Source organism: Panthera onca, chromosome X (genome assembly GCF_046562875.1).
Source record: "Panthera onca isolate mPanOnc1 chromosome X, mPanOnc1 haplotype 2, whole genome shotgun sequence".
In the NCBI taxonomy this organism is placed as follows: Eukaryota; Metazoa; Chordata; class Mammalia; order Carnivora; family Felidae; genus Panthera; species Panthera onca.
In genome coordinates this window covers 42,865,838-42,892,796 of record NC_138357.1, presented here as the reverse complement: position 1 = coordinate 42,892,796, position 26,959 = coordinate 42,865,838, and the positions used below count along the sequence as shown (strand labels likewise).

General features: G+C 35.8%; 1 protein-coding gene across 5 annotated transcripts; it reads left to right on the top strand.

The window, feature by feature from the left end:
- Nucleotides 1-214: 214 nt before the first annotated feature.
- PWWP3B (PWWP domain containing 3B) lies at nt 215-25,406 on the top strand. 5 transcript variants are annotated; one of them, XM_081793786.1, is made up of 8 exons: nt 215-324; nt 3,204-3,384; nt 7,588-7,764; nt 8,481-8,581; nt 10,398-10,529; nt 18,119-18,252; nt 20,551-20,622; nt 21,662-25,406. In XM_081793786.1, exon 8 carries the CDS (start codon nt 21,883-21,885, stop codon nt 23,962-23,964), a length of 2,082 nt encoding a protein of 693 aa, XP_081649912.1. In that variant the 5' UTR covers nt 215-324; nt 3,204-3,384; nt 7,588-7,764; nt 8,481-8,581; nt 10,398-10,529; nt 18,119-18,252; nt 20,551-20,622; nt 21,662-21,882; the 3' UTR covers nt 23,965-25,406. The 5 variants fall into 5 exon arrangements, with proteins under 5 accessions (XP_081649912.1, XP_081649913.1, XP_081649914.1 ...); XM_081793787.1 differs by having other exon boundaries at nt 3,199-3,384; XM_081793788.1 differs by lacking the exon at nt 3,204-3,384.
- The last annotated feature ends 1,553 nt before the right edge of the window (nt 25,407-26,959 follow it).

Genomic DNA, 26,959 nt, shown 5'->3' with positions numbered 1-26,959 from the left:
GGGGTTTGAATGGAAACTGAACAGACATGTTTCCATTATACTTCAAAATTCTTTAGAAAGGTAAGTTCTTCCTTTTAACTGTATTTCTGTTTAACTTGTGATTCTCCTCCCTCTAAATGAAGGAAGCACCTCCTGCTTTCTCCATCACAGGGAGGGGGCGGAGCATTCTCTAGAAGCTTGGATGTGAGCTGTGCCTGGCCAGTCTTGGGGGAGGAGCCGTATTAACATACAGACTTGGAGGCTTCCGCTGAAGAGAAGCTTGGAGGTAATGGCTGTCGTAAAACCTAGTTATTTTCAGAGATTTCTGGAAACTTCCGAGTAAAGGTGAGAAAAGAAGGGACTGCTGGTTTGGAGTAAAGGGAAAGGAGTGTCTTTTCGTGGGAGTCGTTGTTTCTGTGAGGGAATTGATATCTGGATTTTGTATTCCTCCAGATATTTTAAAAGTCCACATTTTGAAAGTGGGGGAGGTGGTGATCAGATTACACCTGCAGGAAAAATAGTTCATGAGGTTGCCAAAGCTAACTTCTGAATAAGGCATTTTTGGTTTGAAACAAAAAGCAGTGGTAACAAGAGATAAATGACGAAACAAAAGTTGAGAAATTAATCTTTCTTCTTGTGAAAAAAGACTGTGATAATCCCAAATGAAAAATGAAGTTAGTTGGGGGTGTTGGCTTTTTATATTACTTTGGTTGTATTGTATTTCTAACAAATCTTACTGTTGTGGTGGAGTTTGTATGGTAATAATCTGAAGTAATGTATAACTGTGCAGATTTAAATACTTCTGAAAATTAGGAGTTTGGTTATTTGTCAAGGGATACTCAATGCCTTAAAAGAATTGCTTTTTTATGTATGTTTAGAAGACCATCTTTGTCTACATCTCTACCTATCTATCAAAAGAATGATGTATTCCTTTATTTGCTATAATCTGAAAAATACCTGAAAAATCATAAGCTAAGGAATAATGGACATATATTAATATAATAAAACACAACAAACACTATGTCTAGTAATAAAGGATGTCTGGAGGAAAAGAAGAGGAAATTTTCCACTTCTTCCTTCCACATTTCACTTAGCATGTAATACTTATGTCAGCATAAAAAACAGAATTTTAAAACATGGGGGAGAAAACTATCTTCCCCAAAATGTGTGTGTGTGTGTGTGTGTGTGTGTGTGTGTGTGTGTATAAACATGGAAAGATATTCAAATATATGGGTGAATAAATGTAATCTCTGATAGTACATTCTAGAACATGTATGATGAGGGAAATAATCAAAGGGATTAGACCCAAATGTAAGCAGTAAACGTCTCAGTGGTTGAAGTAATGATGGTGTGTATTTTCTTCTTTAGATTTTATGTACCTTTAGATTTTTTTGGAAATACATAATGGAGCTGAAAAGGAAAATCCATTTTGTTACCGATTTTAAATAGATACCATGCACACTCCATTGTCTTTATCTGGAGGTGTATCTGAGAAGGCTGGTTATCTGTTTGCTTGGGTTTTCTTGCAGTTCAGATATTTAGACTACAATCCAGATTTGGGTTCAAGCAGAAGGTATTTATTTTTATTTTCATGTACTCTTGGGAAATAATTCAAAAAATGCTTAAAACATACTATAGAATAGTTACATGGGATAGTGCATACATAATGTTGAGTACTATGCAGCTGTAAAAAGAAGCTAATGCATTGAACTAAATGCAATAATAATAAAAAGTGTCCATGATATATTCCAAAAATAGGCAAATTTCAGAATGGCCTATATTATGTTAATACAATATATGCCAGAAAAATCTGGAAATATGCATGCTACTTTATTAATTGGGGATATAGGTTTAGTTGCACAGACAGCACACTTCAATCTTCTATATATAATATTTCTCCATTAAAAAAATCTTACTTTGAGGGGCACCTGGGTGGCTCAGTCAGTTAAGCATCCGACTTCAGCTCAAGTCATGATCTCACAGTCCATGAGTTCGAGCCCCGTGTCAGGCTCTGTGCTAACAGCTTAGAACCTGGAGCCTGCTTTTGATTCTGTGTCTCCCTCTCTCTCTGCCCCTCCCCTGCTCATGCTCTGTCTCTCTCTGTTTTTAATGTTTTAATAAAAACATTAAAAAAATTTCTTAACCTTATTTTGAAAATAGTAACCTGAAATAATTTTCATTATGAGAAAATGAGATAAAATTTTAGAAATATAGACAACTTGTTTAAAAGTAATTCCTACTTATCCCAAGGGAAAGTGGAATGGCAAGATAATGCAGAAAATATTTATTGATGTGGAGAGATGATAAAATACATTCTTGTTTAAAAAACATACACATTTATAAATATCTGTAGAAAAAAATCTAGAAATATATAGAGCGAACCATTATATTTTGACCATTATGGTGGGGATTTGCTTTCTTTGAAAAATTAAAAGATGAAGTAAGAACTACAATAATGCATGAGAGATATTATAATAAAAGCCATTAAAATGAGGAATTATGATTCCATTTTTGTCTAACACAATTCTTAAATTGAGGAAATATATTATGTGTGTGTGTATATATATATATATGTACATATATATATAAAAGAGAAAGAATGAAAACATATAGAAGCCTAAGGCCACTGTCTGCATAACTGTAGGTCCCACTCTTCCCCCACGAAGGACCAGGGTATCTGCAGTTCTGTTTACAGTCACAAGATGGCACTTGCTAGGTGTCCTAATTTTTCTCCAGGCACCCATTTTTATGAAGTGGATGAACAAAGCAATGAAACTTATTTTTCATCAGCAGATTATGAAACAATACATAGAATTTGATTGTAGTTCCATTGAAAATTTTCACATGTATAACAGAAAAAGCACCCATACTAGGACCGATGTTAGAATTCAAACAGAAAGCATTAAAAAAAAAAAAAAAAAAGTAGCTATACAGGTTTGGATGTGAAAGACACAGGCAATTGTTATGTCCCTTCTTTCCTGTCCCCAAATCATACTTTTCATGAGAGGGCTTATTTTAGCATGAACCAAATAGCAATTGTATCACAGAGAGCATTTCAAATAACAACAAAATGGGTAATGAAGATAGCATCTTCATCACAGATGAAACTTCACTTCATTTCTGTGCTTCAGAATAACACATCTGCTAAAGTTTTGGTAGCGAAGTTTCTTTATGCCTTTTCCATTTAATTGGTTTGATTCCCTCTCTCTTTTTGGGCAGAGTAGGTTAATATCAAAGATGCACATGACTTAGGAAATCTGCATGTGGTCTCAGTTGAGCCCTAGAAAGGCAGTGCGACCTTAGAAGTGCTGAGCAGGGAGAACGCTCTGCCGGACAAGCAGTTGGAGTAAGAATCAAGACAAGAAGATCACAGGACCAGCCTTCCCATAATTTATGAGATACTGGGTAAAGCTTTCCCCATTTCATCAAATATTTCATGTTAAAAACATGTTGAGAACTTGGAATTTAATTCATTTTGCTTCCTGCTTTCTAGCCATAGCATTTTAAATTAAAAGCCACATTTCATATTAAAATTACATTAGGTTGAGAATTAGAGGTACAATTAATATTCTTCCCTATTCTGTAATTAAGAGTCAAAGTTTCTCATTTGGGGGTGGGGGGAAATCTCATGTGTCAAACCACTGTGAGGAAAATTGTGCAAGCGTCTATTCAGGTATCTACCTGAGGTTTCAGCCAATGGCCTGACTCTCTATTCTTTCACCACTATTTTAGGTTGTCATCACCACATCCTAGATAACATAGCTACAAAGATTTCTTAAAACCTGCTTAAGGTCTTATGACCTTCCTTAAATAGACATCTGTATAGTCTTCTGAATAGTATCTTATAGTGGTTTAACATTTAACTCTTTCTCAGCAGCGATCACGAATCCGACTCCTAAAGTCATGCTCTTAGTGAGGTTGGTGCTGAACCCTCCTATCTGTGTCTGTGAGATCTTTGGTTGCTTTGGACAGATGGGGCAGCACTCGAAGCTTAGGAAACATAAAGCCAAGCTTTCCCTCATGATAACCCAGTGGGGTCCAAAAGGCCCAAATTATCCAGAAACACAAATAATGTCCCTGATACTGCCAGAGCCTCTCCCACATACGTTCCCTTCTTATATTACATTAGAAATAATAAAGATAGGATATTGGGTTTGTTACCATAATACTTCTTCTGTTTTTGTTCCTCTCCCCCAAAATGTGTTCCATATCTCTGACCTCCACTGATACTCACTAATTCTTCTGATTTTTATGTTATCTTCATCCTTATTTTCCATGTTCTTTCTGCTTAGCAAAGTAAACTTTTATTTGATCCCTTTTCTTTTCCACTATGTTTTAATCTAATTCAGTTGTCACCCATTGAAAACAGTTTATTCAGGCTATTTTTTGAAGTTTCAGAAGGATAAGAGGCTACAGCACGTGAGAACCATTTACTAGCCCTAGTAAGAAGAGTTAAGGGTTCCTTAAAAACACTGCTTTTTGAGAAAACCAGGTAGCTAAAACCAGATCATTGATGTAAGGATTTTCCCAGCATATAGTGTATCTATTGATTGACTTCTTGTCAGATGCATTAATTGAACATGTGCAAATTCAGTTTCTCTGTGATTACGTTAGGACATCTTTTACCCCCTTTCCCATACTTCCTGTTTCATCTGTCTCTTTCTACTCACTTATACAGGTAATAAACTCTTTTTTATTCTAACATTAAATGTGATTTAATTTTTAGACAACCTAGGTTAATATCAGAGATAACGTGTGACTCATGCGTCTTTCTTAACTATGTTATCTAATAAGGGGAGATGACAACTTAGCATAGTTGCCAAGGATTTGATATTTTTCTCTCCACTGAATTAATAAAGGTCTCAAACCCAAAACTGTCTGCCTGCTTGCCTGTTTGAACCCTTCAGAAACGTAACTCTGTCATAATGCCTCCATGACAAATTCTTAAAAGCTAGGCATTGGATTGTGCCAACAAAAATCCATATCTCCTCACCAAACAGCCCTTGATGTCCTTTATTCAGATTGGTTAGCAGAATTATTTTGACCCAGCCTAACACTGCTGTTATCTGTCTCTGGAAGAATGATGGCTTCTTCTTTCTTCAGAGTCCCCAGTGCAGTTTTCTTTCTCTTGTTTGCTAATTACAGGAAGAGCTGTGTCATACTGCAGTTCTGTTTCTGTAACCTGAATAGTCAGAGGTGGCAGGAGGCAGGAATTGTGTTTACTCGTTCACTGTGGTAATGGATAGGATTGTGAGCATCTCACCAACTTTACTTATGTTTTATAATTTTTTTGTTTTTAAACTTGGCATAACATTATCTTAAGAGAATGAACCCTCTGAATGATCCACTGGTAGTGTGTAGGTTTTTGCACTTCCTGGGAAACAACACCTCTAAGTTAAAAATCTAAATTTAAACCTTAATTTCTTGAATATTTTATAAACACAAAAGCTCAATAAAAGCAGATAGAAAAATGATTTTCTAATATTGAACTAGAATCTGCAAACAACAAAAGCACAAGGAGTTGACAAATGTAAAATGAGGATGGAATAAACTGGGGCATTTCTCTACCTAACAAATGATTTCCAGTCCTTGCTATATCCTAAGGGAAAGGTATTGCCAGGCTCTGAAACACAAAAGAGATATGTCCTACCTACTCCGTGGCCAAGTGAATGCTATCATGCAGATATGGTCAGTGCAAAAACATAGTGCAGAAAAATATTTTTAAATTTGTGTGGGAATGTGGATGTATATAAAAGATGGAGAGTTTATATATAAGTATGGTAGCTACTGAAAGTGGTTGTAGTTCACCAATGTGTTTACCAGAAGGGACATGAGATTAAGCAATGCTCACTCTGGGGCTACATTTGCCAATTTCCTCACAATCTGAAAGTAAATGACATCATCCTTGGTTCTACCAAAGAGTCAGGACTCCAAGCCCAGGAGGCAGGGAATACTTGTAGAGAAGATCCTTTTGTTTGGGAGTCAGGTAGACTTTGGCTTTAATTTTGTTTTGACCTCTTTCCAACTTCATGACCTTGCACATGGGTAAGAGTGCCCATTTCCTCATTTTCTGGTCAACTGTCCATTGTATCATTTCCTTGCATTTTCGTGATTTAAATTAGGTAGAAAAATCTCATTTCTGTTTTTGTTTGCATCTGTTTGGTGATTAGGGAAGGTGAGTATCTTCCATGTATGGCCCAGTTTTAATTTTTATTTAGAATGTTTGGGTTTGGGGAAGGCCCATGAATAGCACTTTCTTTTCTCCACTGAACAAATTGAGCAAATTGATATAAAACAAATAAATTTGCAGATGGGAGCCAAAATGTCAGCTTTGTACAATGGGGAAGATAAGTTGCAGGGCATTGATTATTGTTAAAATCAAGTGGCCCTTATAACACCACATTTAAATTTTTTTTTTAATGTTTATTTTTGAAAGAGAGAGAGTACAAGCCGGGGCGGGGCAGAGACAGAGGGAGACACAGAATCCAAAGCAGGCTCCAGGTTCTGAGCTGTCAGCACAGAGCCTGACACAGAGCTCAGACTTAGGAACTGCAAGATCATAACCTGAGCCAAAGTTGAACACAACTGACTGACCCACCCAGGTGCCCCAACCACCACATTTAAACAAATCTAACAAACAGCCTAGAAGCTTGCAACCATACAAAAAGGACAGAGATACCTGTAGTTGAATTACTTGTGCTTGATTAGAGGAAGTAAATATTAGGAGCAGGGAAGAACTATTCCCTCAGAATATTGTGAACTGCCTGTTTATATCCTTTGCTCTTTTTTTTTTTCATTTTGCTGTTTATTTCTTATTTTTCTTAATTTTTTAATGTTTATTCATTATTGAGAGACAGAGGGAGACAGAGCATGAGCATGGGAGGGGAAGATAGAGGGGGAGACACAGAATCCAAAGCAGGCTCCAGGCTCTCAACTGTCAGCACACAGCCAGACCTGGGGCCCGAACTCACAAACCACAAGATCATGCCCTGAGCTGAAGTGGGACACTCAACTGACTGAGGCACCCAGGAGCCCCCATTTTGCTGTTTATTTCTTATTAATTTGGAAGTGCTACTTTAGAAATTTTTTTAATTGAAAATGGTTCTCTCAAGTTTGTTCTTCTGTTTTCAACTTTGGTTTATTGTGTTTTTACCATATTTTTAAATTTCAGTATATTCAGAGACATATATCTTTTCTCTAAGGATTTTGGTTGATGTTTTATGTTTAGCAATGACTGTACTTGAAAACAACTAGAAGATATTCTGAAGGATAAATGAGACAAAGACATATCATGTCCCAGAGCCAAAATTGTAGACAATTAATTCTTCACAAAATAATGTATTGATTCACTGTGATCACAAACAAGGATCTAACAGCTCTTTTTTATGGACAGTCACCAGCGGGGTCTTAAAATCTTATAGAAATAAGGTGCCAAAAGCAAGAAAAATATGCAAGAGCTATTTTAACTGGGTCTTTATTTTATGATAAAAGGATTTGCTACTTCTTTTCGGGAAATCACCTTACCTGTGGTTTGAATGGTTATTAGAGAGACACGTGTTGTCATTTCACTTTCAAGTCTTTTAAAAATGAACGTTTTTCCCCTTTAAGTGAATTTCAGTTAACTTGGCGATTCTCCTCCCTCTAATTGAGGGAAAGCCCCCCTACTTCCCCCATCACAGGGAGGGGGTGGAGCATTCTCTGAGAAGCTTGGAACTGAGCTGTGCCTGGCCAGTCTTGGGGGAGGGGCTGCATTTCAGGAGGCTGCAGCTGACAAGAAGCTTCAAGGTAATGGCTGTCTTAAAGCTAGTTATTTACTGGGAATTTCTTCGGGCTTTGGTGTTACGGTGAAAAAAACCAAACATTGTTGCCCGGGGGAGGTGGGAATGCACTATGATTTGGGGAAAATTGCTGTTACTGTGACAATCAATCCCATGAAAATTTAGTTTCTCGATATTTTTTGAAGTCCACAGTGGGAATGAACGATCAGATTACAGCTTCTAAATTCTAAATTCAGTGAGGCATGCTGTTCATGTTAATTTTTTACGTGGCATGCATGTTTCTATTTTTGTTAGATTGTAATTATATTTTGATGTAAACATTTATTATTCTACACAAAAAGTAACTGAGAAAAATGTAAACATAAAAAGTGATTGGCACATACAAACACAAATATAAATGTGCACAATCGAATGTGGAAGAGATTCATATATGCTGTTGAGTGATAACACTTGTGAAAAATATATGCATTTTCATTAAAGAGAGAGCTAGACTCCCATGCTAACAGTCAGCATCTCTGAAGTGTTTAGATTACTGGGGATTTCAAAATACATTTTTATTTGGTTTCAGCATTTTTAGAATTATTTTGTTCCATGATTATTTTTATACTTAGAAGAGCAACATAAAGCTGAAACGATGTGCCTGTCTGGTTTCAGACACATAAACGTTCACAGACACAACAACAGACATGCAAACATACCCCCCTCCTTGTCTTTTGACGATAGTGGAAATTTTCCTGGACCTGATCAAGCGCGTAGCCTGGTTGCTGTGTTGGCTACCACTCTGCCTGTGTGTCCTCCTTGCAACTCATTCTTTCAGGCCACAGGTATGGCTGTGGTCAGCAAGAACCATTTTTCTATATCTTTTAAGTTTATTAGTGGGACAGGGGATTTGGCTTATTTCTATGAGCAGTTTTAAAAATATGATGTGGCATGGTGCATCCATACAGTTGAATGGTATATAGGTGACAAATGGAAGTATAAACATGTGATGATTTGAAAAAATGTCTGAGAAGTAATATTAAGTGAAAACTGGAAATTACAGAATGGCAAGCACTATATTATGTCATTTAAAGATAAAGGACTGCTTTAATACAACATGTATGACAAAATCCCCCAAAATATAAGGCCAGCTGCTAATGGCATTGTGTGGTTGTAGACATAGGACAGTCTTTACTATCTCTACGTAAAAATAATCCTTAATACATAGTTATTCATTTTTTAATAGTAGCAGGAAAAAAGTTTGAAGTAAAATCTTATAAATTAGGGGGAAATTACATTTGAAGCAAGTCATTAAAAAATCACATTGAAAATACTGATATGGGAAAACTTTCAAACCATGCACTTGAGCATGATAAAAAAGCTGGTCTGAAATCATATGCATTCCGATATATTTTTAAATAAATATTATGGAAAAATATTCAGGAAACAATAATATTATTTTTCTAAAATTATACTTTCTATTTATAAATCACATCTTTTCAATTTTCATTAAGTATGCAATTTTTTATCAGACCATTGGAAGTAGACATTAGCATTCCATTTTTTGCATAATGCATAACAAAACTCTAAATTTAAGCATGGTATATTCTAGAAGCCTGAGAAAACTGCTGGCTTGGCAGCATGTAGTTCCCACCCTTCCAAAAGGATCTGGCAGTAATACAGTGCAGTTCTGGTACTGGTCACAAGATGGCGCTTGCCAGATTTTCCAAATTTTTTCCAGGCAACTGTTTTTATGAAGTGTGGAAACAAAGCCATGCAGCGTATTTTGTATTAGTAGACTATGAGATGGCATGTAGAATGTGATTATAGTTCTATTGAAAAAAAAACGGATGTGTCTAGAAGAAAAAACTCCACATGAAGACTGATGTGAGAACTCAACCAGAAAGGACTCTTTTTAAAAGTAACTGCATAGAATTTGGCCTATAGAAGACACAAGGCAATTGTTATTTCCCTACTCTTCTGTCCTCACCTCACCTTTTACTAATAAAGATGATATCAGTATGAACCAAATAACAACTGAAATGCACAGAGAACATTTCAAATAAGAACAACAAAAGAATATAAGCATGGCATCTATATCATAGATGAGATTTTGTCTCATTCCTGTTTTTCAGAATGACACACCTGCTAAAATTGTGGTAGGGAAGTTTCTTTACACCTTTTCCATTTTTAAAAAAAATTTAATGTTTATTTTATTTTTGAGAGAGAGAGAAAGGGAGACAGAGGATCCAAAGCAGCCTCTGTGCTGTCAGCAGAGACTAATGTGGGGTTCGAGCTCACAAACCGTGAAATCATGACCTGGGCTGAAGTCTGACGCTTAATGGACTGAGCCACACAGGCGCCCTTTATATTTTTTTAATGTTTATTTATTTTTGAGAGCGAGAGAGAGAGCGTGAGTGGGGGAGGGGCAGAGAGAGAGAGGGAGACACAGAATTTGAAGTAGCACAGAGCCTGAGAAGTGGCTTGACCCCAAGAGCTGTGAGATCATGACCTGAGCCAAAGTCAGAGGCTTAACCGACTGAGCCACCCAGGCTCCCCACACCTTTTCCATTTAATTGGTTTGATTCCCTGTCTACTTTTGGATAGTGTAGGTTAATATCAAAGATGTGCATGACCTGGGGAATCTGCATGTGATTTCAGTTGAATCCCAGAAACACAGTGTAACCTCAGAAGTGCTGAGCAGGGAGATGGCTCTGCTGGACAAGCAACTGGAGTGAGAATCAAGACAACCAGATTACAGGACCAGATCCTCCATGATCCACGTGACATTGGGTAAGACTTCTCATTTCATGTTAAAACATGGTTAAGTTGAGAATATGCAGCACACTTTATTTTTATTCTGGCTCACTAGCCATAGCATTTTAAATTATAAGTCAGAGATTCTAGTGTTAGGAAAGAATTAAATATGTTAAACTCCTATGAAGAAATTATACAAATGGAAGTGTACTTATGGAAGACTTTCAGGTCTCTGCCAACTGTCTGACTCTCAATAAATCCTTGAGAACTACCCTATTCAGTAGGTAGCTGTGGCAGCCTCTCAAAATATCTAACTCCTAAGCTCATCTTCTTAATGAGGTCATGGTGCTGTACAAACCCCAGTATCCGTCTGACTGCCTTGGGTAGATAGAACAGCACTGGCAACTTTAAAAAGTTAAGATTACCCTAGAATTAACCTCAAGAGGCCCCAAAGTATCAAAATATCCAATAAGAGAAATGGTCTCCCTGACACATTCCCCAACACCCCCCATCCCCTACCATACACGTACTCATTCATATTTTATATGTAATAGCTACAATAAGTATTACATAGTGGAGAATTATAGATCTTTTTTTGAACTTTCAAATATTTTTCCCCAACCACAATGGTTTTTTTTGGTGCCAGGTATTTATTCATCTTTTTGTATGTCCTCTCCATTTTCATTTTCTACCTTCCTTCTTTGACAGAAGAAATCCTTTTGCTTATTTTCTTTTCTCTTTGCCTTCTGTTTAAGTAAATATTTTCTTATTATCTCCCATTCAAAATTACGAATTCAAGCTTCCTAACAAGTTTTCAGCAGGATATGTATTAGTACTGAATGAGAAAACTATTTAGTAGCTCTAAGGCAATAGAGGCCTCTAAAATCACTGTTTTTGTGGCTACCTGGGCAGTCAAACATAGCCCAATGACCTAAGGATTTTTATAAACGATTCAGATTTCTAATCTATATCCAGATGTACCAGTCAATCACACACAGATTCAGATCTTCAGTGATTCATTTTGAACTCCATTTTCCCTTTCTTATGTTCATATCCTTGCTATGCACACTTAGACTGTTACTGAACTTTTACAAATTATTTTTCCTTGTAATATATTTTTCTATCTTTAAAATTTTTTAATGTTTACTCATTTTTGAGAGGCAGAGACAGAGAGCAAGTAGGGAAAGGGCAGAGAGAGAGAGAGACACAGAATCTGAAGCAGGCTCCAGGCTCTGAGCTGTCAGCACAGAGCTTGATGTGGGGCTTGAACTCACAAACCACAAGATCATGACCTGAGCTGAAGTTGGACCCCTAACCAACTGAGCCACCCAGGCACCCTTCCTTGTAATATATTTTGATATCTAGTAGTACCAGTTGCCCCTCCAGTCAGGTAGTAAAGTTAGAACCTGGTCCCAAACCCATGTCTGTTTATCTATTTGAAAACTTCTAACACATAACAACCTTACCGTAATGCTTATCTGAGAAACTCTGAAATTTAGACATTGTATCTTTTAGTAGTCTGTCATATGTCTGAAAAACTGATAAAACTGATAAGTACATTAAGAGTGGTAACAAGAAATAATTTTGGTTCAGCCTGGATCTTTTCCTATGGGTGTCTCTGAGAATAATGGAGTGTGGAGGGGAGAGAACAGGAAGAGGATTCCTTTTTTAAGTTCCCCAAGGTAGAGCCCATACAGTTCTTTCTCTTTGCTTGTTAATCCTAAGAAGAACATAGCTGAGTCTCTCTACTTCAAAGTGTAGGAAAGCTTTGTTTGATATGTGCTATAATGATGAAGTTGTGAGGTCCTCATCAACCTTTCCTTTATTTTATTTCTTTTAATATATTTCCCATTTCATCATCCTGAATCTTAATTTCCCAGCAGCTTCAACTGTTAGCACTGTGTAGGTTTTAGCATTATCTGGGGAATACAAAATCTTCAGGCATGGCAGGTTTATCTTCTTGTGACCCCTGAGTCACTGTTTTTTTTTTTTTTCTTTTTTCCCTATCATGGTCACATACACTTGACCAGAGATTATGGAGTCCCTTTGGCTCTGGCAGGGATGCACTATCTGGCTAGCCTTTTTTCTTACCTGAGATGTTCATTCTTAGTAAGTTTTCTTCTAATGTTCCTCCTCTTCAGATGGGCTCACATTCAGCCAGTGAACGTTAATAATAAGATTTTAACTTTGTTTATAGCCAGTGTCCATTATTTGTTTGTGCCTATTCAATATTTTGTATATCTGCAAATTCCTTGTAGTATCTGCAATTCCTTGTTTTACCAGTGCTCATGGCCCCCTCATGGTTTTTTACGAGTGTTGCTATTTGTTTATTCTATAACCATTCTTTCTCTTGTATATTACTTGGCTTATATTTTCTCATTGAGGGGCATACTTCTTATCCGGATCTCTGTCTCCAGATTATAACACTTTGGCTTTTACTGCTTCTTTTCCTTCCATTCACATAGTTGAGTGGTTATGTGAGAACTTCAGTGTAGTTAAAAGCTCTGCCAATGAGGATAAGCATCCAGTCTTCTTATATAGGTCATATTCTGATTTTGAATACCTTTTTTAAGGCTCAGATTTATTGAGGTGTAATTTACATAGACTTAAAGACTTTTAAGTGTATAGTTTGATGAGTTTTCACAAAGATCTGTAGTCATGTAATGATGAATACAGTCAGGCTATAGATCATTACTATAATTCCAAATTGTTCCCTCTTGCCCCATTGTAATCAATACTCACTCTAATTCCTGGTGACCACTGATCTAATTTCTGTCCTTATAGTTTTTTATTTTCAAGAATGTCTTATAAATGCAGCCATATAATACATAGGTTTTTTTTAATCTGGATTCTTTTACTTAGCATGATGTTTCTGACATTTACCCATGTTGATGTTTGTATCAGTAATTTGTTATCATAGCTTAGAAGTGTTCTAATATCTACAATTTATGTATCTACTCACCAGTAGATTTATAATTTGGGGTGATTATGATTAAAGTTGTTATAAACATTCCAGAACAGATCTCTGTGTGTATATAAGTTTTTATTTCTCTTGGATAAATACCTAGGAGTGGGATTCTGGGTTATATGGTAAATGTGTGTCTAACTATGTTAGAAACTGCCATACTGTTTTCTAAAGTAACTGTGATATCTTGTATTTTCACCAGCAGTGTATGAGTTCTAGTGGCTCTGCATCATTGCCAGCAGTTGATACTGTCAGGGTTTTTCTCTTTTTAATATTAGCCATTCTTATAAAGTGATGTCTTATTGTGATTTTACTTGCATATCCTTACCTGTTAATAGTGTTGAGCATCTTTCAATGTATTCACTTGATATTCATATATCTTCTTCGATGATGGTCTTATTTAAATTGTCCATTTTTTATTGGGTTGTTAATCTTATTGTTAAATTATAAGAGTTTCTTCTATATGCTGAATAAATGTTCTTTATTAGATATGTGTTATGCAAATATATCCTTCTGTGGATTTTCATCTTATTTTTCTAAAAGCAGAAGTTTTCAAGTCCAATTTATCAAATTTTTTATGGTGCATGCTTTTTATGTCTTAAAAATCTTTGTTTAAATGAAAGCCTCAAAGGCTTTCTACTTTGTTTTCTATAGAAGTTTTATAGTTTTTGCTTTTACATTTAGGTCAGTAATTTATTTTGAGTTCATTTTTGTATATGGTCATAGGTAAGGGGTCAAGACGAATATTTTTGCATATGATGTCCAATTTTTCCAGCAGTATTTGTTTAAAAGACCATCATTTCTCCATTTATTACCATTGTCAAAAATCTGTTGACCATATTTGCTGATCTATTTATGTTCTATTTATCTGTGTCTATTTAATGTTAATAGTACACTATAATAATTAATAATTGATAACTAATTAATAATACACTTGATTGCTGTAATCTTAAAATCAGATAGCATGAGTCTTCAAATTTCATATTTCCTTCCCAAAAATGGTCTGCCTATTCTAGTTCCATTGCTTTTCTGTGTATAGAGATAACTTTCCAATTTCTACAAAAAAAAAATTTCTGCTGGGATTTTGGTTGAGATTATAATGATTCTATTGATAGGTTTGGGAAGAAGTTACATCCTAAAAATACTTAGTCAATGAACATGACATATTCATTTATTTAGGTCTTCTTTAATATCTTTCATCAGTGTTTTGAAGTCTTCAGCATACAAATTGTGCACGTATTTGTTAGATTTGTTCTATCTTAGTATTTCCTGGTTTTTGATGATATTATAAATGGTACTTTTTAAAACTTCAACTTCCAAAATAACCTAATATAATTATGGGAGTGAGTGACATCCCATCACTTTTGCCAAATTCTATTGATTAGAAACAAGTCACAGGTTCTCTCTATACTTATCAAGAGGTTCTGTCAACTCCCAATACATAATTATTTCAACATTAACTAATTCACCTGTTCATCCAGGCACATTTACAGAGCATTTTTCCATTTGCAGTGGGGTAGGTACAGTGTATCTTAGTGATTAAGAGCATGGACTCTAGAGTTAAAGTACCTGGATTAAAATTCCATGCACCACATGCTCTCTAGATATCCTTGTAAACATTCATTAACCTCTCTAAAGCCTTATCTACGAAATGGGAATACTCATAACACCCACCTAACAAGATTTTGTGAGAATTAAGAGAGATGGTGTATACACAGCACCTGGTAGAACACCTGGCACATGGTAAGAAACACTTCTGGCTTCTATAATTTTTATCAATTTTTTTAATGTTTATTTATTTGTTTTTGAGAAAGAGAGAGTGAGAGGGAGGGGCAGAGAGAGAAGGTGAGAAAGAATCCCAAGCAGGCTCCACGGTGTCAGTGCAGGACCCGATGCGGGGCTCAGTCTCACAAATGGTGAGATCATGATCTGAGCGAAAATCAAGAGTCAGATGCTTAACTGACTGAGCCACCTTGCACCCCAATTTTTGTCGTTATTCTGAATAATACTACTGTTGTGCAGAATGAGTTAGTTATGGGACTCTCCATGAAATAACCATCTGATTATTAAATGAGATAATATGTTGAGTGCTGGGAACAGGTATTAGATATTATTATATTCATAATTATTATATATCTTCATTATAATAATAGCAGTAATAATAGCTTTTTTATTATCGGTTATCATTCCTTTCCACCTCCTGCTATATAGAACAATAAAACATAAAATATTATCGAAGGAATTAATCTTTTCCTTTGCATTTTGTTTGGAAAATGGTAAGGTAATGTAGCATTTCTTGATTCATGTGCAATATAGAAAATAGACAAATGAAAGAAAGTATAGTTTTGATGTAATGGCCATACTTTATTTGCATTTGTTTTTTTCTAAACATGTGAAATGAGAAGAAAGGATAATAAATATTTCATTTATAAAATATATAGTGGAATCTCTTTACATTATATAGTAATACCTTGAAAGCTTTGAAAAGTATTAATTCTGTAATAAAAATGATATTATTTTTGTTAGTGATTGCAAGATCGACTGTTTTGTTCTGCTACTAGAAAGAGAGACTGGAAAACATAGTGATTTGCATAAGATAGAAGTTTATTGTGTCATTAAGTTATAGGAATGAGCTGGCCCCATTATTGAGGGGTTCAGGATCTTCCATCCCTAGTGAGTTTCATCTTTTTTCTACATCACTTGGTCCAGAATGACTGTCTGAATTCCACCATGGTCAAATTCTAGGGAGGAAGCAAGAGAAAGAAGGAAAGTGAAAAAAGCCCAAGTTGGCTGTTTACTCCATCTGGAAGTACCTTCTCTGGAATCTTTACAAGTATTTCTGCTTACATTCTTTGGCAAGAAATTCCATCATATGACCATGGCTTGTACAGTAAGAGAGTCTGGAAAAAGTACTATTTTAAGAGTTTACACTGTACCCTGAATGCGACTGGGGTTCTGCTAATGAGGACAAATGGAAACAGTGGATTTTGGGTGAGCAACTAGAAGTTTCTGATGCAGTCATTATAACTATGATATGTGGTTGTAAACAAAAAAAGCATTAAACAATAAAGGAAATCTATAAAAGATTGAAAGGGAAAACTTTCAAAACTTTGGCAGAGAGAATGCTAAGGGGCTCACCAAACTCCATTTCATTTTTCTCTTGGGTCACAGGGAGACTGCCTCCCCGAGGCTCTATGGCAGTTCTAGCTAGTTGACTGTGACTAGCAGTGATGTTTGCTAGACCTGTCCCTAAAACCTGCCATAGTATTCTCCAGCCTCCCTCTTTATAAGATTGCTAGCCAGATGCAAAAAAAAATGCAGTTGAGGACTTCAAGGCTAAAGAAGATGGTATAGCCATAGGATGGAAGAAGTTTGAGTCTCTTAATGACTGCTTGGAATAGAGCTCCCTGCCTATAATAGCCACATGATGACTTGCATTGTATTTTGACATCAGGAAAATAAACTTCTGTGGCTGAGCCTCTGAGATTTAGGGGTTGTTTATATACAGAACATTACATACTCTAATTGTTAGAGCCCCCAATAATATACGAGTCTAGAGATGACCTTCATTAATTTATTGATACTTACTGTTCCAATGTTAATCCTTATATAATGGTAGATTTTTATAATATATATGTTATATATTACATGATAGAGTGGCCAAATAAAACATGTCATCCTTAAATATCTTCATCCCCAAATTATCACTAATGATATTGAAAATTGGCTTTCTAAGTTAAATCAGGAAATCTAAATTTAAATTTAACACAGGAAAATTTTAATGAATAAAATTTGCAAAATACCTTTAAAGGGTACCTGGGTGGCTCAGTTGGTTAAGCGTCTGACTTCGGCTCAGGTCATGGTCTCACAGCTTGTGAGTTCTAGACCCACATCAGGCTCTGTGATGACAGCTCAGAGCCTGGACCCTGCTTCTAATTCTGTGTCTCCCTCTCTCTCTGCCCCCTCATACCCTATCTTTCTCTCTCTCAAAAATAAACAAACATTCAAAAAATTTAAAAAAACAACAAAATACATTCCAGACATACAAAGACATGTAAATTTTTATAAATTAATTATCCCCACATTGAATTGCCTGAGTGAAAAATACCAACAAAATAAAAGAAGGAATTTCCAACTATTGATGAGGGTATGTGAAATGGGTACTTTCCTGCAAAACCAGTGATTCTCAGCCTTTAGTCAGAAATATCCATGCTTGTGAAGAATTCTCTGAAACTTTTCTAAAGCATTTAATAGAAAAACAATAAAAGGAGAGATTTACCATGTCCTGGAAAAAGAAAAAAATATATAAAGCAATCTCTCTAAAATAAGGTATAGTTTTAGTGCATTCCCAGTCAAGACCCCTAATGAGCTATTTTATTGGAGGTTTAACAGCTGGGCTGTAAAATTTACCTGTAAAGGTAAAGTACAAAAGAAGGCAAGGAAAAAAATATGTTAGGAATATTTTAAACTAAATCTTTGTGTTTTAATAAAGTGGTTTGCTAACCTCTTTTTATCCAAAAATTGCACGCTCTCATAGTTGAGTGGAAATTAAACAGGCACTTGTTGCTATTCCACTTTAAAGTTCTTTGGGGAAAAAAAAACATTTTACCCTTTCATACTTCACTAGTTTAACTTGGCAATTCTCCCTTCTCTGATTCAGGGACGTGCCTCTGTCATCCCCATCACAGGGACTGGGCGGAGAATTCTCTGAGAAGCTTGGAACTGAGCTGTGCCTGGCCAGTCTTGGGGGAGGAGCTGCATTTCACCAGTCTGCAGCTGACAAGAAGCTTCAAGGTAATGGCTGTCTTAAAGCTAATTATTTTCTAGGGACTTCTCAGGGCCCTGGAGTAGAGATGAGAAAAACAAGGAGGGTGGTCTTGGAGTGGTGGGAAAGGTATGTGCTTTTCAGAGAATTGCTGGTGTTTTGAAGGACTTAATCCTTTGGAAATGTTGTATCTCCCAATGCTTTAAAAGTCTATAGTAAGAGAAGGGGTGATCAGATTACAGCCTCTATATTAAGGCCTCTGTGCAACATGGCCGTTCATGCTAATTTATTGACTTGGCATCACTTGTTTATATTGCTAGACATTCTGTTACTGTTTGAATTTTTAAGCGTTTATTAAGTTACACACAAAAATGATAGATAAAAATATTTAACAACTTGGGAGGAAATACTCCTGTGAATTGATTACCATATAGAAATACTACGTATGTGTCATATGTACATGAATATGGAAAGGGGAGCATGTATGTAGTTGAGTGAAGACATTTGCACATATATATGCATGTATGTATGTGTGAGTAGAAGCAAAACCTGGGAGAAAATAAACTCCCATGTTAGCATTTCTGGGTGGTCAGGTTACTATTTCAATGTTATTTTTTAGTGTATTTCAGCATCTTTAGAGTAGGTTTTCCCATGATTTTTTTTTTCAAAATTTAGAAAATTTTATTTTATTTTTTTAATATGAAATTTATTGTCAAATTTGTTGCCATGATTATTTTTATAATCAGCAAAGAAAAATAAAGCTGAAGCAACATGCCCATTTTGTTTCAAACACATAAGCAAGCATTCATAGATACATGCAGACATGCAAACATACCCCCCCTTTTTTTGCCAATAGTGGAAATTTTTCTAGACCTGATCAAACATGTAATCTGGTTGCTGTGTTACAGGCTACAGACCTGCATATGTTCTCCTTGCAGCTAATTCTTCCAGACCACAGATATGGCTGTGGTCAGCAGGGGTGTGATCTAAGAGTGAGATACAGTGGTTTATTTCTATAAACAGTTTTTAAAATTGTTACAAAGCATGGTGTACTATGTATCTGGAGAATAGAAACATGAACTCCTACATCTGGCGATTTGAAATGTCTGAGAAATAAATGGTATGAAGTGAGAAAACCAAATTAGATCATAGCATTTATCATATAACTTCACTTAAAATTAAATATGTATGTTAGTGAAACATGTGTATGCTACTACAGGACTTGCAACCAAATCACGGAAAATGTGTCTGCCACAGAATTAATGGGATTATTTGTGTAGTTGGAGATACAGAGCTAGCTTTACTGCTCTCTATTTAAAATAGTATTAATATATGTTTATTCATTTACTTGATTTTACATCATAAGGGAAAATACTAACATAAAATGTTGCAAATGTGGGAAAAATATCATTTTAAGTAATTCATGAAATATCATGTGGAAAATAATTTATGTAGAATGATGTTCAAACTCTGCTCTCGAGATCTGAAGTTGGTTTGAAATTATATGCATTCATTTATACATGTAAAAATTCTGGAAAGAAAAAATATTCCTAGTGAATATTTGTATAGAGCTGTACTTTATTTTACATATATCTTTTTGTATCTTTTAAGTTTGCTTCTGGATATTTTTATAACCAGAAATATTATAGTTGAAGACATTATAATCCTGTTATAATTCTATACAATAAAATCCTTGAGGTTATAACAAAAAATTATAGAAACCTGGGAAGGCTCCTGGCTGGCTAAATGCAGTTCCCACCCTTCTCTCATGAGAAGGATCTGATAATGATTGAAGCCTTGTCTGTACTTCTCCAGGAGGCTGCAGTTCTGGTTTTGGTCACAAGATGGCACTTGCCAGGTTTCCTGAATTTCTCCAGGCAACCATTTTGTGAAGTAGGCAAACAGAACAATGACACATATTTTGTATTAGTGAACTATGATACAGTATATCGAGTGTAATCAAAATTCTATTGAGAAAATTATATATTTAAAGAAGGAAAAATACACATGGTGATCGATGTGAAGATTCAAACAAAAGTCTATAGTCTGGCTTATAATAGACACAAGGTAGTTGTTACTTCCCTTCTCTCTTATCCCTACCTTACAGTTTTCCTGAGAGATTATTTCAGCATGAACCAAATAGCATAATTGTTTCACAGAGAGTGTATTTAAATAATAAGAACAAGAAGGAAAATAAACATGGTATCTATGTCATAGATGAGATTTCATCCCATTTCTATGTTTCAGAATGACATGCCTGCTAAAGTTTTGGTAGGGAAGTTTCTTTATGCCTTTTACATTTAATTGGTTTGTCTCTTTTTGGACAGCTTCTCTCCTTTTAGAGTACGAGTGGAGACAACCAGATCATAGGGCCAGACCCTTCACGAGTCACAAGTTGGGTAAGGCACTTTCCATTTCATGAAACATTTCACATTAAAAATATGTTGAGAACATGTGGTGTAATTCATGTTGCTTCCTGCTCTGCAACCATACCATTTTAAATTAAAACCCACATTTCATATTAAAATTATGTTTGTTTGAACATATGAGGTATAATTTATTTTGCTCCCTGTTCTATAGCCATAACATTTCATAATTAAGCATCAGAGTTTCCAGTTTGGGGAAAGAATCTCATGTGTTTAACCACTATGAAAAAATTATGCAAAAGGCTATTAAGATTTCTACTATGAGGTCCTAGTCAGCTACTTGACTCTCAAGAAATCCTTGATAACTATCCTAATAACTGAACATAGCAGTCATTCTGAATCTCTGCCTCCTAAGTTCATGCTTTTAACAAGGTCATTGTATGTTGTCTCAGTCCAGGAAATACATAATCCTATTATCTTTGTCTGCCTGCTTTGGGTGAACGGAGAAACATTTGTTTACAGCTTAAAAATTATAAAGCTGTTCGTTCATGTAGAACAGTGCTTCTCAAGGAGTTCTTGGACCAGAAGCATTAGAATCACTTGAGAACTTTTTAGAAATATAAAATGTTGGGTCCTATCTAGACCCTCAGAATATAACTCTCAGGATAGGAGCTAGAAATGTAGTTTTATCAAGTGCTCCAGATTATTCTGATGCGTGCATAGAGTCCCACTGGCCTAGGTAAAACATTAGGGGACACCTAAGTCCCAAAGCAGCTAATAACATAGATTCCCTGACATATCACTGCAACCTCTTCCACCTCTGCCATTATGTATACAAATTTACTCCTTAATAATCATGTGTAGTAATAAGGGCAAGTTTTTGAATTTGAGATATTATAAAACCATTCCTCCAATTCTTGTCCCCCATCTTACATTATGTTGCTTTTTTCTCCTCCCAATTGATACCCCATTGAGCATTGTTCTTTCTTTTACTTCTCTGTTTGCAATTGCCCGCCTCTACTTGGGCAAAAACTTGCTGATACCTTTCTTCTTTTCCTTTGACTTATTCTAGTATCCTCCATATTGTCCCATTCAAACAACATGTTCAAGCATCCTTGAGAAATTCAGCTGGAGAAGAACAGGTGACACAAGCTGTATATCCTTTGTAGTCCTAACACAAAAGAGGCTTTGGTCAGAGTATTGTTTTTGGTTGAAACTGTCTTAGCAGAGTCAAGAATAGCCAGACACCTCAATCTCTGATAATAACCTCTTGGCACACATATATAAATCATAATGGATGCTGAGTATGTCCTGTGCAACTGGAAAGACCAGTTATGGCCGGCAAAAGTTTTGTCTAGATATGAGACTTCATTAAACAGTAAAAGAAAAAAGACATTTTCCCTAGAAGTTCAAATACTCTCACTAGATGAAAAAATTAAAGTGGAAAGCACGGAAACAAAGATTCTAAATAAATCTCAAATTGAAGCCATTGCCTCCTCACTAGCAGCACAGTCAGAAGTCAGCACTCCACCTAGAGAGGAAACAGCCTATGAAAGGTCATTAAAAGTGGCACTGGATATTCTGAATGAAAGAATATATTTGAGTCAAGCAAGCAGTTCATATGACAAAGCAACCACTACTCTGTCTCAAAATGATCCACAAAAACTTTCTGATTCACCCCCTCATAAAAAGTACTGGAAGCATGAAGGAGACTTATCAGAATGTCTTGAGGAAAGTGAAAATGCAACATCCTCGTTAGTATCATTAGAGAATAATGATTCCCTGTATGATGATAAATCACAGGTGCATGCAACCATTGATACTCTTCCAAGTGAAATGGAAACAAAGTCATCAGAAAACTCCAGCTGGTGCCAGAGATTTCCTTCACTTTCAGAAGATGATGATGAAAAGGAAAGCAAGAAAAAGATTGATATCTCAACAGTTGTGCCTTTGCATTCCACAATCAAAGAGGAGGATGTATGTGTTAAAGATGAAAAGTTCACTCCAACTTTGCCATTAGATACACTCACTGTGCCCAAAGCTTTGAAAGAGGAGGCACAGGACATTTGCCCAGAGACCCAGGCTATTTCCTCTGAATGCTCTTCCTTCTCAGAGAATATTGAAGATCCTGGAGAGGGCCCTTCAAATCCGTGCTCAGATACCAGCCAGAATCAACCTGTAGAATCAGAAGCAAGTGCTGTGACATCCCCCAGGCATTGTTCATGGGAATGTCAAGTTTCATTTAGTGCCTCTAACAATGTCTTGGATTATTCACTCCTTCTTGTGAATAATGAAAGAAATCCTCAGAGACTGGATTTTGAAGAACTTGGAGAAGACCTTCAAGCTTCTGATAAGTCAGTGAATCTAAATCCTATTGATACTTCCATAGTAGATGAGAATGAGGAAGATGAAGAACTTCCACGCTTTGTTTTTAATTATGAGCCTCGTTCATTTGAAACAGGAATGATAGTCTGGTTTAAATATCAAAAATACCCATTTTGGCCAGCAGTGGTGAAGAGCATCAGGCGAAAGGAGAGAAAAGCAAGTGTGCTTTTTGTTGAGGCAAATATGAATCCTGAAAAGAGAGGTATTAGGGTGCCTTTTAGAAAATTAAAGAAATTTGATTGTAAAGAGAAACAAGCACTAGTGGATAAAGCCAGAGAAGAATACAGTGAAAGTATTGACTGGTGCATCTCGCTGATTTGTGACTACAGAGTAAGACTAGGTTGTGGTTCTTTTGCAGGCTCTTTCCTTGAGTATTATGCTGCTGATATTAGTTATCCGATTAGGAAAGTAATCAAACAGGATACCTTCAGGAACTTATTTCCTAAGCTGCATAATGAGAATCCTGTGGAACAGATGGTTGTGACTTCCCAGACCAAGAAAATGTCCTTCCAGAAAATTCTTCCTGACCGAATGAAGGCTGCTCGGGACCGAGCCAACAAGAACTTAGTGGACTTCATTGTGAATGCAAAGGGAACAGAGAACCATCTTCTAGCCATTTTAAAAGGTACAAAAGGATCCAGGTGGCTGAAATCATTTTTGAATGCAAATAGGTTCACTCCCTGTATTGAAACATACTTTGAGGATGAAGATCAGTTGGATGAGGTGGTGAAATATTTACAAGAAGTCTACAAACAAATAGATGAAAGAATGCTGACTCTGATAAGAGATGATAAAATTAAATTTATCCTGGAAGTTCTTCTGCCAGAAGCTATCATTTGTTCAATTTCTGCTGTTGATGGATTAGATTACAAGGCAGCTGAAGCAAAGTATCTAAAGGGACCATCCCTAGGATACAGGGAAAGAGAATTATTTGATGCAAAAATCTTATTTGAAAAGAGACGGAAACCATTAACAAATGAGTCTCATTAAATCTCTTGAGAGTCCCAACCATAACAGAAAAATTACATACATATTAGTTTTAAAAAGTCGCTGAGCAATTCTAACATATATTTTCCAGAAATGAGAAAGTTTGGGTAATGTATTCACTTTTTTTTTTAGATCTCTAGGATTTGTGACTATTACTACATTTTTGTTTTCTTTTCTTACACTTCTTCAAAGTCAATTTTACTAACATATGTCAGCAGTTCTACTTTCCCATACATTTTTAGAATGCATAATTCCTAAATTATTTTTAAGGGAAAGTACTGTTTTGTTTTTTGACATTTTTGTGTCTATGCTGTATAGTTAAATACAGTGTGCACAATCATTTTAATATTAAAATTGTACTGGTGTTAGATATTAACAGAGATAATTAGAAAAAAGTCTAAAGAACATCACATATATTTTTTGCCTAATTTTTATAAAATATTGGGTTTTCTCTTAAGATAGTTGAATTATTTTTCCTGCCATGCCTATTTATTTTTGGAAAAAAATATCTCTGAGACATGGAACCAAAGATAGAGAGATGCTTTGCTATATACTATAACTAACTGCAATTGCTTTTGCAAGATAACAGTCTGGAATTCAAAAATAAAGTAGATTACCTGCATGCAGTCTTTATGTGTGTTAATAACATCTCAGCATGCAGAAAATAATTTTGGCAGCCTTGAACAGGATTGTTCATTTTATGTTTCCCTGAAATTCCATTTATGGAGTGTCTTTTATTCAATAGCTGAATGGTTTCTTGCCTTTTGGCTGTCTTCATTAACAGTGAGACTGTATCTTAATATAGCCGTCTGACCACATGTGAAAGGCAGCTAGAGTCATTGTATTCATGGTCTGGCTACTCTAGATGAATGAATCCGGGCTGACTGCTTAAAAGCCCATCTAATTTGATATAAACTATAGAAATGCAAGCACTTTGATCTGAGTCTTGTATCTCTGAATATACAGTCATTTGTTTCAAACCAACCAATCCTTATCATCTGGCTTATTCGTAAGATAGTTCTAGTTGGTTCCAGTAGTATAAATGCCAACTGGTACGTTATTCCAGGCTACTAGAAAGAGTGGATGGACCAGAATCTGTGAATTTGGAAATGGGTCACAGAAAAAGCCTTCATTTGGCCAAAATTGGCAGTTATCTGAATATGATTTAAAATATACAATTAAAAGTTAAAGTTTGAAGCCAATGAATTGTTTATTCTAACTTGAAACAAGACTTTAGTGAGAATAAATATTAGGAGAGCTGCTTTATTTTTAAAAATAGATGTAAAAATAAATGCTAAAGGCTTAACATTTACCTGTCTGCATTTTTACTGAGTGAGACACATACCATTCTTGGGTTTTTGTTATGTGTTCACATGGCCACATGTTTATGTAAAAGTTACAAATGCTTTATGTTTTGATTTGCAATAAAACTATTACACCTTTCACTTTGGATTGTCACTTTATCATACTTCAGATTGTGCAGCCTCCAAAGTACTGTTTCTGTAAAAAAAATTATACACACACACACATATTATAATTTGGAATTTTTGCCTATTGTAGTCGTCATAAGTTTAACACTTGTTATACATTATCATTCTAAATAAATATTCACTTTCATGATTGATTTTGTATTATTTTAAAAGAAAGCCATCTAAATTGTATAAGCTTCAGATTCCACAGAACCTTCTTTGGACCCTGCCTGACAAAGACCAAGACTCTGGGCATACAGCCAAATCAATCCATATAGCTTCTTCATGGTTCTGAGATGTATTTGACAACAGACATCACCACACTATATGTGACCTTGTACCCTGAGAAAACACTGTATTTACTCTATAAAACTGTGTCCCTTTGATTCCAATCTATTACCAACCTTCAGTTTTCTCAATGGAGCCAACTCTATCACTTGGTTCCAATATTTTCTTTCCTACCTCATTCATTCATTCATATGGTTGTGAGTCAGGAGAGCAAACAATGTGTGGTTTAAAGCTCAACTCTGAGGATTTAAGGTACCCCAAACGACAGGGTTAGATCTAAGGTGAACCAGATGATAATCTAATTTCTAAAATGATTAGGATGCACTACATCATAATAGTGAGAAGTATTTATTAACCTTGTGGACTGCTTATATTTCAAAACAAGAGCCCCAGGCTTCCCCATATTTGAGTCCTGAGTATATGGTTTGGAGTAAAAGGAGGGTAACTGACTCCTCCTGGGATGTCATGTTGTAGCATTTATTGCAGTGAGGGAAATGTGCTTCAGACATGCATCTATTCTCTTAAATGGGTTGGCATTTGAGGTATGGGAGTGAATGAATTTGGCTTCCAACTCAGCGTGGATTCTGAGATACCTTTCAGTCTAAAGTGGTTGTTGGAGCAGCCTCTAAGACTGCCCTAATCTGAATCTCTAACCCAAGTTTGTGTGTCTAGTAAGAATGCCCAACCTGTCATCTACACTAACCCATTAGGTTAAGGAGACCTTCATCTCCTTCAGTCATAAAGAAGACTACTGAATATAAGGCACAGGTACTAATTGTAAGGCTAGAAGAGTTTCATGGAAACTGCATTCACATTACATGTCTCTATATCAATGTATGTATTCTAATAAAGAGTAGAACTCTAGGAGTTGGAATGGTAATGAATATGAGAATCTTGAATATCTACAATCCCCTGAATCCTCAGCCTGGCAAAAGCAGCCCCTTAACCCTTATAATTGGAGAGCAGACTCTCTGTTCCTAAAGACAAGGCAATAACCTCATCTAAGGCAGCTACCTCAAAAGAAATTGCTTGTCTTCCTCAACACCCAGCATTGATATATTTCATTACTTCTAACTCTTAAGGGTGAGGTATCACAGCACAAAGAGCAAAATGTAGTCTTTGTTTAGGTGGAAAATCCAGAAGGAACTACAGAGACTGGCTGATATGTACTAGCACGAACCGGGATAATATATGTTGGAATTGACTTTGAGGATAATGAATTATCAAGAGAAGGAAGCAGA